The sequence below is a fragment of the Lytechinus pictus genome, chromosome 2 (assembly GCF_037042905.1).
Source record: "Lytechinus pictus isolate F3 Inbred chromosome 2, Lp3.0, whole genome shotgun sequence".
Lineage (NCBI taxonomy): Eukaryota > Metazoa > Echinodermata > Echinoidea > Temnopleuroida > Toxopneustidae > Lytechinus > Lytechinus pictus.
The window spans coordinates 7765765-7780157 of NC_087246.1; the positions used below are offsets into that span (position 1 = coordinate 7765765).

General features: G+C 35.7%; 1 protein-coding gene across 1 annotated transcript in view; it reads right to left on the reverse strand.

The window, feature by feature from the left end:
• Positions 1-835: 835 nt before the first annotated feature.
• Positions 836-14393, reverse strand: part of LOC129254909 (serine/threonine-protein kinase TAO1-like) — a 39997-nt gene continuing 26439 nt past the window's right edge. The window contains exons 11-16 of the mRNA XM_064108376.1: positions 11960-12088; positions 10623-10817; positions 9762-10001; positions 6044-6256; positions 5266-5448; positions 836-4638 (exon numbers count right to left, since the gene is read on the reverse strand). Of these exons, the coding sequence (XP_063964446.1) occupies positions 4381-4638; positions 5266-5448; positions 6044-6256; positions 9762-10001; positions 10623-10817; positions 11960-12088 (1218 nt within the window). The 3' untranslated portion in view covers positions 836-4380. The remainder of the gene's footprint in view (positions 4639-5265; positions 5449-6043; positions 6257-9761; positions 10002-10622; positions 10818-11959; positions 12089-14393) is intronic.

The window sequence follows — 14393 nt, forward strand, 5'->3', positions numbered from 1 at the left end:
ATCTGGACTAGCCTGAATGATGTCCTGAACTGGCGTAGTGTAGCAATAGGTACCAATATGGGGATTTATTCTGAGGCCATTTCATCTTTATTTTGTTAGATTCTATCTAGATTACTGTTCATCTCTCTCATAAAATTTTATTTGTAACTAAGATAAATTGTTAGATTTTAGGTTTGGCTTAACATGCAGATTTTACTTGGAGCAATTGTTGCCGGAGCAAATGTCATGGAACCAATATTGACATCTTACAAAAGACGATAGATTTGCTATAATTCCAAAAGAATTCCCAGGAATGATGCATTAGTGCATATGTGAAAGCACGCTTGAAATTGATATGTTGACACTCTCCCTCCTTTGCCACATCTGATAGAAAGGATTTTCATTGGATGAATGAGATGGGAGTGCTATAGAACAGCCATTCTTGTTATATATTGCTTCATAAAAAGGCATGCCTTACAGAGATTTTTAAAATGAGAGATTTATCTGATATAACATGGATACCAGAACACAACAACTGTATTTGATGACTCTTGGCAATGATTCATAGAAGTTATGCCACAGAGAAATTATAATTCAGTCATGTTCAAATAAGATTAGATAATTCTAATACTTTCAACATTCTGTTTGAATATTATGCATGCCACGTGTTTGTCTGCACTTTGACCGACCACAAATAAAGTTCAATCCTCTTCCTGAATGAGCAATTGGGACATGATTTTTCTGATTTTGGAAGAAAACAATAGTGAACGCTCATTTGTTCACTAAAATGTTGTAGTGCGACAAGAAACATAAAAAATGACACTAAACATGACGAGTACAAAAAAATATTTGCATCTTTTGATAATAGATATATAGCAACAACATTTCTGTTGGGCTTTTTTTATTCAATTTCAATTAACAAACATATTATTCAGTTATTTCTTCTGAAACATACAACATAACCCAATAAACTCCCCTCCCACCTAACATAATTATGTCATACCTATGCAAATACACAATGACTTGACATATACAATTGATATAGCCTATTTTAGATGTATTGTAAAGATAGTACGTTTTAGCCTGGCGATGCATATTCTTATTTCATGTCCACAAAATACATGGTTATCTTCAACTTGGGATAACTCAGGTGTCTTGTATATTACAATCTTTCTATTTATGATAGAAACTATATTCATAACAGTCACTATGGCAAAGATGCTACAGGGTATCCAAGAAAAAAGTGAAGTCACACAGTATAAAGGAAAAATAGACTGTGGCTAACAAATGAAACAAACAATGCACATTCAACCACGGTGCACTGAAGGCAACATGATTATATAAAAAAAGTGGGTGAGAAAAAATTATTTATTTTAACACAATATAGACATTGGTGGAGGGATGTTACATTTAGGTAGGATATAATATGTCTATGAACATATTTCACAAGGTATGCATGTATGATACTAAATACATGCATATTAAGGACAACTGACACACAAGAAATAGAATATGTATCTCATTGAAATTGAAATACAGCCCCCAGAATGCATACATGCATGTCTTAACAATCCATTTGCTTTAGAAATCTTTAATTTTGCAGTACTGTGTACAATACCTTATATTTCACTGTGCATAGAATGAAAAAAAAAAACATCTCTTGAAAATTATGAGGAAAAATATGTCAAATAAGTTGGCATTTAACAGCTATTTCTTATTTTCATTAATTCACAAGTAAAACATAAATAACCCCGATAATATCACAATCACATATCCCCATGGTCACTGCAGCTCTTGAAAATGCTGCATTGTCATACATGTGATGCTATATATACAGACATAGTCCACAAAGTCAAATCTAGGTTATTTTCTTGGCCTACCCTAAGTTTCTAAAGATACATGCCCTGATGAAGGGAGGGGGGGGGGCAGGCAGGAGAAAGGACAAGGGGGCATGATTGATGACATATCAATGTATAGCAACAGACTTGTTCATAAGAATCATAGGTTGAGTCAAGTTACAGCAATGTTTTCCTTTGGCAAGATGCTAGTCTACATTTCCCATACTCAACCCAGGTGGAGTAATTAAAGAGTGATTCTGATATATACTCTACAAGAAGCAATTGTGGAGTGTCATGAGTGTATAGGACAGACAATGGAATTGTACAAGAGCTCAATTATTCATTTCTTAACATATTATTAATGCGAGTGGTTCATCACGTAGAGAAGCAGGGTGTGCTGTACAAAGGAGTACAATTATCATGGAAGCGCTTCTTAACAAGAAGACAATCAAGATCAATCATTTAGAAATAAAAGTCAGCACCAAGAAGATGCACACAAACATAAAAACCAATTGATATACTACAGAATAAAAAGAGACTTGTCACCATGTACTAGTATAAAGTCTGCCATTATTTAAACAGAGATATGTATTGCAGGATCTGGATGTATGGGACAAAAGCTGCCTGCTTTATAAGAGCATGAAAAAGAGTAAGACCATACAGGTTTTGTGTGTTGTAAATCAAGACTTACTTCACATGACATAATGACCGACTAAAATTACTATGTATCATTGGATCACAGCAGGTTAAATTGATTGCATAGAAATAACTGGGCCATGAAAATTCAAAATACAATCAATTGCACAATTCAAGTATAACTGTCAGTCGGGGGGGGGGGGACTTAAAAAGTTAAAATCAATTGTAAGATTTGTAACGTACTCGAGAGGGTACCCATGTAAACAATTTTCAGATGCTACATAAACAGTTTATTTGAATAACCCTATAGAAATGTTACTTTGTATCGCAAAGCATAAGATTTTAAATGATACAAATGCTGTTTCTGAACTTGAAAAGAAGTACCGTAACATGTAAAATGTTTTTTTATACATAACTTTTTCTTGTTTATACACATATTTTCAATTAATGTTACTTTAAATTTTTGGACAAAAAATTACTCACATGATTTGATTTAAGAGTAGTAGGTAAAAATAGAGAATCTTGGGGAATAAATGATTATCTGCATGACCCAACATGTTAAATATGATTATATTCTCGTTTTTGAACAGGTCTTTTTTAATTGTCAACACTACAATTTTCTCAAAGATCGTAATTCTGTTTTTCATTAATTCCCCTTGAAAATTGAATAATTTGAAATGTTATAAAAGTGTGAATAAGAACATAGATAATTTGCTAAAAAGATAATTCTACAACAATTTGAAAACTGATGTTTTATTCATTTTTGGATTGGAGCCTATGTGGCAAGTTTGAAATCCCCATAGATATACTGGTACTATAAGTGAAAAATAAATATTGTCTGTCCACTTGTTATCATTTGACAGCTTAGGGTTGAAAAATACCTCTGGGTTACAAACACTTCTGTATATTCGTACACACTTGGAAAACATAGTGTTAAGTAACACATTATATATAGAATGGTGGGGACTTGACATAGTAATTTGTATGTGTCACCATGTATGACCCTAGTTTGGCTAATCATCAATATCAACTGGAATTTCCGATCATGGCCATAACATAGCACTCCAATAATCTCAACCAAAAAAAAAGGATACAAGTTATCTGTCATTATAGATTACTTTGATGGACAGAATAGAACTTTGAAGGAAAAAAATAAACTATGTGTGACCTATGATTATAAATTGCAAGATATTTTACTTTCAGCTTGACATTTATGCACAAATATAATTTGAAATCAACTAGTGCATCGGTAATGATTTCAAGCTTTTCTTGTTTTTCTGCTCAAAATACTATACCGGTACCTTCACCCCCCCCTTATCTATGATCATGAATTTCATGTATTGTAAACATGAAAACAGTAATAATTCTCCGGCATTTGTTCAAACAACTGCTACTTAAAAAGAAAATCCCATTGCGATATATTGCAAATAGGAAAAGTATTGTACAACCAAACTTTGGAGGAAAGAAATGGAAAGTGAGTATCACAGTTTTGTATTGTGATGTAAAAAGACTTGATCTAAATCACACCATGCAGCTATATTGGATTCTCATGACAGTATGTCTAACTGGGGTACAGTGATTATAATAAGAATTATTGCATATTAAAAAAAAACATGCAGCTATCTCACTCAGCAATACCTTGCTAAGTGTCACAGGTCCTTTGCAACCATTCACTGAATGAATATTTAGTACATTAAGCAAAGGACTTCATGACAGGGCTTCAATACTAACTCCTCCAGAGCTACAGGGGGTGGTATGTCTCTACAAAGCTCAATACATCACCCATATACAAGCATGGGGCGGAAGAGGAGGTGGCTATTCAATGAAGCAATGCAAGAGTAATAAAAATATGCAGTCAAACACAAAAAAGAAATTGGCAAAAATAATAATGGATAAGAAAAAAAAAAACGCAGGGCATCCCTCATCATCATGTGAAGCTTGATGAGAATGAGTTCTCCCGTCGGACGTTACGAGGTGAGGAGTTGTTACTGCCTCTTGTCTCAATCATAGATTGTGGTCGTGATCCTCCATACACCTCACTCTTGATCTCATTGATTGAAAGCTGCTCTAGACCATAGCTACTAATCTCTCGGTTGAACTCGCCTGTTTCTCTCTTTTGTCTGTCAAACAGCTTCCGTTTCCGATCTGACTTCTCCTGCTCTAGTTTGGCAGAATCTTCTTCAATCTGGTGGTGAGGTAAAACAAATAAATTTACTTATTACTTATTTTCATTTTTAATAAAACACAAAATAATAGATGTAAATATATTATAGAACAGAGTACTGTAGCTGAGTAATCCACAAGTGTGACTTCATTAGTTTCCTCATTTGCATAAAGGCCAAGATGTGAAATGCGAAAAATAGGTAAAGTTGAAACCTAATACCTTTCTAATAATACATCTGATTTGGATTAAATTTTCAGGGATATACTTGTTTGATATTTCTCTTTTCATTCAAATCAATTTTTAAATGTCGCAACTTTCATTTGTATACCTGATTTCAATGAAATTTTCAGCAATATACACGTCAGGCAGGTGTTTTTCTCTATTTATCTTAATCAAATTGTTGATAGAGTGGACTTGAGCTTTGAAGTCATGACTGACATGAAGTCATTATTTTTTGCTTATGAAAGAGATCACTGTCATACACCCCTTCCTATTCATCTGTAACATAAGTTTTAAAAAAATGTTCAATAAATAGAGACATTAATGTAACCCTTTTCAGCAAATTGCATCTTTACTAGTAATAAAAAACACATACATAATTGCTTTGTGTTCCTACAGAAAGACTTTTTTTTGGGGGGGGGGGCTCACCTTAAGCTCTAGTTTAGCCCTCCTGATGGAGACTCGTTCATCAAGGTCCTTGATTTCCTTCTGATGCTGTGCCTCCTGCTGTAGCCGAGTCTTGCTCTGGTAGGCATGGAGCAGGTCCATCTCCTGGCGGAGACGTTCCTGTAGCTCATTGCACTCTTGCTCCTGGGACTGATCCAACTTAACCTGAGAATGCATAAGATACAAATATTTCACTTTCACAAGAGGGAATTATGTTTCTTGTACTGATTACATACTACTGAGATGACTTGCTAATGAAGTAAGCCAAGGATAGTGACTCTATAAATTGGGCCCCCTACAATGAAGCTTGGCATCAGTTTTCATGATTGATTGCAGTGACCACACTTTACAAATAACCAGTGAGAATCAATTGCATGACTGATTGCCAAGCGTTGTGTTACAAGACCCAAAACCTATATGTTGGCTTCACATCCTGTATCTTGGCTCCACGTTCCTGTATCTTTAAACATAGAACACATACACATACTGATAGATCAATCAAAATCATGAAATAAAACTACTCTAAAAATATATGACATTCCTGCCCTCTCCCTTAAAAGCATCATGTGATTAGAATACTTGAAACGAGTACTGAGAGGAAACAAGAACGTCCTCCTGAACTTTCTTCATTCTAACCAATTCACCTAAAGAATATCAGACAGAGGTCTTTGGGTTGATTTCATACTTTTTAGCCATAATAAAAAATTTCCAATGGATTGTTCACTTCAGGTATGCCCAGAAAAAAGGCTAACTAACTCACCGATGTTGATATATTGATTTCCTGTATGCTGAGTCTGTACTGTTCTCCTAAGATGGCCATCTTTCTTGTCTGTTCCTCTTTCATCTTCTTAATGAACTGCTTATGTTTCTCTCGAGGCATTGTCTGTAATACCTGCTGCTGTAGGGCTTTGAACTGACGCATCTGGGTCTTGCATACTTCACTGTACTGACGCTTGATCTTCTGCTCTTTGGACTGTAGGTCAAATATTCAATAATTCTCATTTTATTTTATTCAATCGATTTGATTCTGATCCATTTGATTTGATTCCAATCTATTTGATGCCATTTGATTCATTTTCAGAAACTATGTGATTAACAGAATATTGTATCAAACAGATTTGAAGAAAAAAAAAATGTGAACCCCAAATAGGAATGAAGCTGAAACCTCTGCCATCATGGATATAATGCTATGGAGGTGAAAATCATATCTCCGTAACTGTTGAATATTAAAGAGAATGAAAAAAATCCTGGAATTTAATAAAATGGTAAGATGGAGCACAAAAGGGTTTGTTTTGAGATGAGATTGGATAAAGAGAGAATATTACTGTACGAGGTGAAATTTCAATGGTTTCATTTTGCAAATTTCACAAGTTGCCTTTAAACAGCAAAAATAACAACAAAATCATAATGTTGAAAAAAAAGAGATATGCAGAAGCCAGGCAGATCGCACCAATTCTTACAAATAGATCTGCTGACCTCAAATGTGAATGTCTATCAGAAAGGACGTACCCAACTTAGTGACTGTAAGAAAACAAACTTCTTTCAGGCATTCATCACATTTTAATGCCTAGCTAGGATGTAATGCTTGCAGCAAGTTGCAGAGCAATTACAAATGACAGCGAACTGGTATGATCAGGCACTAACCCTAACCTAACAACATTTAGACAATGAACAAAGTGTAATTCAGGGTAAAGAACACAATTCTATTGCCTATTGCGACAGAGCATGGACAAATGTATGTAGGATTGGAAAGTGAATGTGTGTGTGTGCGTGTGAGTGAGCGAAGGCCTGCAGGACTACTCTGATTCCAAGCATGTCAGACATACTAGTAATTGTACTGTATTTGCTGATATCTGCCAAGCACAAATCATACTTCAGCATGGAGGTTCAGTGGGGAAAAAAAACATGTATGGGATCCATGTTAGATAAGATGGGGTATTCCAAGAGGAAAGGAACCGAAGGCATCAAGCAACACCAAGATGACATCAATGAAATAATGAACAGATTTCACAAGAGGATTGGAAGACAGGCAAGGATATGTCTGATACTCTGATGCCCTTGTGATTAACCCTAATTCTCCCGGGGGGGGGCCATAATGGCCCCCCCCTCGACAATTTTCGCGATATATCTGCTGCGCGAAATTTTTCGACCTCGCCGCTCACTGACTTTTTACTTTCAAGTCTCGCGCAAATTTTGAGACCAAATTTGTGACGCCCCGGTATGCGGTTACAACATTACGCAACATTATGTAAGTGCATGTCAGACCCAAAATTGCTCATAAACGTGATTTCATGTACAAATCCAATGCAAATTGTGTATTTAGCCAAAATTCATTCATGTATCATTATTTCTACTTTTACTGATTAAACTTAATTAATTTTGCCTTGTTTATGATCAGAATTAAGTCTGGAATGATTTCCATTGAAAAAACAATAAAAAACAAAAAGTAAAAAAACAAAGAAATACATAAGAAATTCATAAAACAATAAAATACATAAGAAATTGATTTCCAAACCGAAGATTTTTTTAATTCAGATCGTTAAGAATGCTACAAAGAATATTTTTACAAAAAATTAGCATTCTAGGAGCTTTATTTAGTGAATTAGAGCAAAAAGTATGATTTATGCATAAATTAGCATAATTAATTCATATAAAATAAAATCTCATTATTTTGGAAAATTTCACCATACAGCCTTGTAGATTACATCGCACACTACCAGCGTGCAAATTTTTGCGTCGCTAGCACGATCCGCGGCCGAGATCTTAAGGGGGGGCCATAATGGCCCCCCCCCGGGAATGACAAGAATCAAAATACCCCGGGAGATTTAGGGTTAATTTGGATCTAATTGCAGTTGAGGTGATCCTAGCATCAATAACTGGACAATTCATCCTAAGGGTGACAAGCAGATCCCAATCAAAGAGAGTGCTCTAGATGCCAACTTCCTTCCCCCACAAGTCATCTATCAAGGCAAGACTGAATAGTGTCATCCTAATATTGATTTTCCTAATATCTGGGACATCACACATACAGATACATTAGGGCACATCGGATAGCATGATGCAATAGACTCAATCATTTGCCCCAATGTTCAGAAGACAAAGGAAAGTCTCCAATATCTGGAGGGATCCATCACACCAAGGACTTTCTGGACAAGCTCAACTATGTTGTATACATGATATGTTTCTTCCTGCTGCTTGCACAGATTTCCTCAAACCCGTTGATGTGACAGTGAACTATGTCTACAAGAGCTCTATGTCTCCTCAAGCTCAGTTCAGCCACTGATACTCCCAAAAGATTGTTTCTTGGAAGAAAGAAGGGCTAACCATCCACAAGATTGTGACCAAGATGGATCTACGTACATCTGTGATCAAACCTAGCCATGCTTCTTTGATTTGAAGAGTCCAGGAACGCAAATGTCGCCAGTCGGATGTCATCATCAAGGGATTCCAGATGGGCATTCTCAAATCTGTGGCAGATGCAAAGCTTCAATCTGATCCTGATATGGATAACATTGAAGCAGAAGAGGAGTATCGGTAGGACCAATAGGTCTAGACATAAATGCCCGAGTGAGAGTTCTATCTTGTTAAACTCGTTTTCATCGGTTGTGGAGTTTTAAGAATTTTCTTGCATCAATTTCAGGGTGTTGTAGTTGGATATAAATTTAATGCAGATTTACTTTTTAAGGAATTTAATTTGACTCATTAGTTAGAATATCACTGATTGATTTAGATTTTAATATTTTAACTTGAAATTGGAGGATTATCTGCAACAAAGGCAAGTCGAGTTGATGTTTGACGGAATGCTATCTGATGTATCCATATTACTGAGCAAATGATGGTAAGTAGAAATTTTATGAAAATTATATTTAGCTCTTCAGATGATTTAATAGGTAGATTTTTTAAATAATCTGAATTAAAACGATCAAAATGATCATTGTGCACAGCATGTTTGTTTGCCCTTGTCTTTATTTTTATTTAAATGATCCAAATCAAACCACAAAAAAAAAAAAAAATAATAATCAATTTTCCACTGTTTTGCATACATTTAAATGTTTTCCGCATGACTTTTGAACAATTGGCAAAGACAGTGTTTGTTTTTATTTTCATTTTTTGGACCAAATTCTATAAGTTGCTATGGCTCTCTGCAATCGTGTGCCATTGTTGGCCTTCAAATTTGATTGCAAGTGTTTCTCTTTTGCAATTAAAATGTGTTGTTATTGTTGTTTTTATGACATATTTGCTGTTTAACTGTGCTCCTGCTTTGGAAGCGCAAAATTAACAATACTTGAAAATGTCCAATGAGTTCACAAACATATCTGAATACAAAAATTTCACCTCGCACAGTTTTTCATTACGTAGTCAAAAATATTTTTATGTAAATCCCATGACCAAGGCTGTCTTTATCTACACAAATAAAATACAAATATAACCAACATAAATATGTGAAGAAACTGCAAGGATAGGATGTCATTACTAACCTTGAGTTCCTTGGGCTGTTGTTTTGCTTCAAGTGCATGTTTCTTGCGTAGGTCCTGCTGAGCTGTCTTGTTATACTCAGCCTGGTTGGTCACCTCCGTGTTGAACTGTTTCTCCATCTGCTCTGAGCGTAAAGCCTGAATCTGCTTCATGTGACGGTATTCGATAGACTGCATCTGTTCATGGTGCCGTAGAGCCATCACATGCTCCATCTCCTTCATTACCTGTCTCCTGTGAAGCTCCTGCAATTAGAAAAAGATAGAGAGACCGTCTCAAGACTGGGATTCATTTCGAAGTTCTTGGTAGGTTGGTTTATCAAAGTCTATCTACGCTCATCCAGGCACTGTACCCATAACATCCTGCCATGTAGAATAGAATAGTCTTTAGACATACTTTTTATCAAACAATCAGAAATATAATGTGAATTTGGTTTAAGGATATGATGGTTATTTGATCTCTGCTGTAAAAAAAGAAGTGCCTGAAAGCATATTAAAAGTAATAACATTTTATTTTTGACAAATATTGAGGTATGATTTTAGTCAAGTTTAGAAGGAAGGTTTCCATCACTTCAAGACTACAGTTGCATCCTCGATGATGATGCAGTGTTGCAATGAGGTTTTGAGATGGCAATGTTCAAAGAAGCATAGTAACATAGTGGCTTTACAAAATTTCGGGGGCAACTCCATAAATATGTACAGCATGTCCAACCCCCTTTATATGGAACCTTCTTATAAGTGATATGTCTCTATTTTCTACTTCATGTAAAAAGTTGTAATGCTCTCAAATTAAAATAGCTTTACAATCTGCGAGCATATCTCCTTTGGTCATGAACAATTTTCTCCCAGAATGACTTGTTTTCTCACCTCTCTTAGCTGGTCTTGCTCAACGGTCTGTTTGCTGAGTAGTAATTTTCCTTTGAGTTTCCTCATCTCTTTGTCTAGCCTCTGATGCTGCCTGTCCTGCAGGTCACTTTCAGCCCTCTGCTGCTCCAGATGAAGAGATTCCTTGTGTTGACGCATCTTGGCTTCATGCTCCTTCTTGGGAGTACTGTCCAACTCCTACAACAGAACCGCATTCCATTATCAAAGATTGGTTAGAACAAAAGTACAAGAACATAACTATTTTCTCACTTTTAAAGAGATTTTAAAAACGAAATGCGCCACCCGCATGTTTTGGAATCATAACCCTCAATAATTTTCATCTTACCAATATAATTGTGTTCTTTGCAAAATATTTCATTTATTCATGTAAATACAAGAATATCAAACCCACTTTTGCTCATTTTGGTTTTGAAAAAAATTGAAACAGAGAATTTTTGCTTTTAAATGTTATTTGATGAATGTGCATTGAAAAAAGTGGAATATTGTGTATAAAATTTTTATTTATTTATTTGTTTTGAAATGTATGCAAATTTTCTTTTATTACACTGTATCTGTGTATGTGAATCTTATGTATGAAATAAGTTGAGGAATTAAAAAAATCTTGAAAAAGAAAAAAAATAAGATTAGAATACTGAGTTCTTAAAAATTTGAATGGTAACAGGGGGGAAATATAAAAAATATTTACTGTTTGTTATAACCATTACTACTTTACAGGATGTGCAATGACTATTATATAATATAATGATAATATAGGTATATTTACCCAGGGTAGCCACTTCAGTTTCGAAAACTGTTCTACCAGCGGGCCCTGCTATTATCATTACCGTGGCTTTAGCTGAGCTGCCAAGGCGCTCAAGCATTTAAGGAATTTCTTCCTACCAGGTACCTATTCACCTCACCTGGGTTGAGTGCAGCACAATGTGGATGAGTTTCTTGCTGAAGGAAATTACGCCATGGCTGGGATTCGAACCAACGACCCTCTGTTTCAAAGTCAGAAGACTAATCCACTGGGCCACAATGCTCCACTGTACTATTGATTCATTTGACCTCCAGGGTCAATTTCAGAAAACATGATATCAATCACAAATGTGATTTATAATTTAACAAATTTACTTTTTTTTTAAATGCTTTCAGCCAAACAACTTAGCAGGACAAAGATGTAGCATGTAACTCAACGATTACACCAAGTTCTAGAAAACCCTGGGGCTCTTTCATAAAGCCAAGTACAAACTTCTGAACAACTGTAATATGGTAACTTTACGAACAGGTTCTTGCAACACCTTCTAGATACAAATTATATTAACAGATTGATATCTTACTCTTCTCATTTGTTCCTTGTTGTGTTTGTAATCTTTCTTCTGTTTGATCTGGAAGGCTTTTAGGTCGGATTCATGCTGGGATGTGATTGTCTTTAAGAGTTTCTTCTCCTCGCTACCTGCTGCTTTCTCCTGCAAGGCAATGGGGGGGGGGAGCAACAATAATATTGAGGGAGATATTCTGAGAAGAGGAAATGTAAACCTGGGGGGGCGTTTCATCAATATTTTCGTCCGACAAGTTGTCAGATCTGACATCTTTCCTGAACTCTGATTGGTTGAGAAGCACTGTTACTATAGTAACTGTTGGATAAAACAGGACTTGTCGGATAAAACGTGCGATAAGTCCTTTCATGAAACGCTCCACTGGTGTGTGGCTTAACCAACTTTATATCAGACAATGTGAAACGCACATAGTCGTTTACATCATGCTCCATAGACAAATTAAGATATAGCATGAATCACAAGTTACCATGTATGAAATAAGTTTCTTACAAGATAAAAAGGGTGTTCCATAATGATATCCATATTAGTTCTTGCTGAAGCATATATCCAGATTAAAAAAAAACATTGCACTGGACTACATTTAGTGTAGTAGGTTTTCACGTCACACCATGTATCTTTTATGGGCAATTGTTGGACCTGAAAAGGACCAACCAAACTCAACGTTTCGACAAGTGTGTTCTTGTCAGATACATGGTGTATCGTGAAACCTACTACAATATTCTTCTTTGCCATGGAAACCTTCAGAAGTTACATTCCTACATTTGTTAACCAACATTTGAAGTGAAAATGTTGGTTAACTCTTTGCCCGCCACGGACGACTCGCGGCACATACAGCGGACTGCCAACGACGACTCAAGTAACAGTTCGCACACAATGCATACGGAACGCATTTAATTGTAATTGTGCGGACACACATACAATAGCGACGCGTGTATTGCATTGTTTACGAATCTAGCTTTCGTGTTATAGCTTTCGCCGACGTTGTTTACATAGAGATTTTTCGTGTAAAATTTAGTTTTTTGAACTGCTTTAGGATATAGTTTGATGAGCTAGAATAGCTTGCACTGCTTTCCTTGTAATAAAAGAATGATACAAATTGCCACCTCCCTATAACAATAAGGGGATCAAAGTATCAATAGACTGGAAGTCTCCCAGGACGGGAAGTCTATTGAGAAGTAGCCAGGGTCAATTTCAATAGAAGAGTTTAGTTCATTGTTAGTTTACCCTTTTTGAATGCCCCATTTCAATCCTAAACTGCTTAGCTCATAATGACCATAAAGACATGGATTTGGTATGTAATGAAAGCTAAAGAACACATCTTTTCAATGGACTAACGAAATTTAACCTTCATTATAGACGGGTCAATATATGGTTTGACCCGGAACAAATTGCAACAAATGATTTTTCAACGGTATTTTGTACTTTTTGGCCTCAGGAATAACATACTAAAAATCTACCAAAATCCGCATCCGGGAAAGTGGTTATTTTCAAGATGGCGTCCAAGATGGCCGTCATTCACTAAAAATTGATATAACTCACTCAGTATCCACCCTAGAATCCTATTTAGATTCTTATTCCATGATCCAATGGGTAAAATAATTTATTTATACAAGTTAGAGTGAATATTAGCACTCCAGGGTACCAGGAAAATCCAAGATGGCGCCCAAAATGGTTGCCGTAGTGTAAAAAATCCACAATTCATCTATTACTTACTTAAGTGGCTTTAATTTGGTTTCCATTCGATTGTTTTAATGATGAAGTAGTACGTCGGGACAAGTTACAAGGGCAGCCGTTGGTCTGGTGTGTCGAAAAATACAAATGGCTTCCAAAAATTGAGTTTAAAATGGCTGTTAATCCTTAAAATGGACATAGCTCATGTCACATCCATCTGAGAGATATGATTTTGATGTCTAGACCATGGTTTCAATGGTCAAATAATACATTGTGACAAGTTACAAGGACAATCAGTGGTCCGGTATGTTAAAAAATCCAAGATGGCTTCCAAAAATGGAGTAAAAAATGCTGTTGCTACTAAAAAAAACCAACATAGTTTGTTAGATATCCGGGAATATGATTTTTTGTGCCTATACCATGGTTAAATGGGTCAAATAATAAATTGGGATAGGTTACAAGGACGTTTGGTGGTCAAGTATGTCCAAAAGTCCACGGTGGCTTAAAAAATAGTATCAATTAGCCGCGATGGTATTTAAAAATGGACATAGTTATGTTTTATTCGTCAAGGGCATATGATTTTGTTGCCTATATCATGGTTTCAAAAGGCAGAAAATTAGTTACAAGGACAGTCAGTGGTCCAGTATGTCGAAAATCTAAGAAAGCTTCCAAAAATCGGAGTCTAAAATGACTGCTGTTACTCTAAAAATGGACATAGTTCCTTTAAAATCCACCTAGGAGATATGATTTCGGTGTCCACACT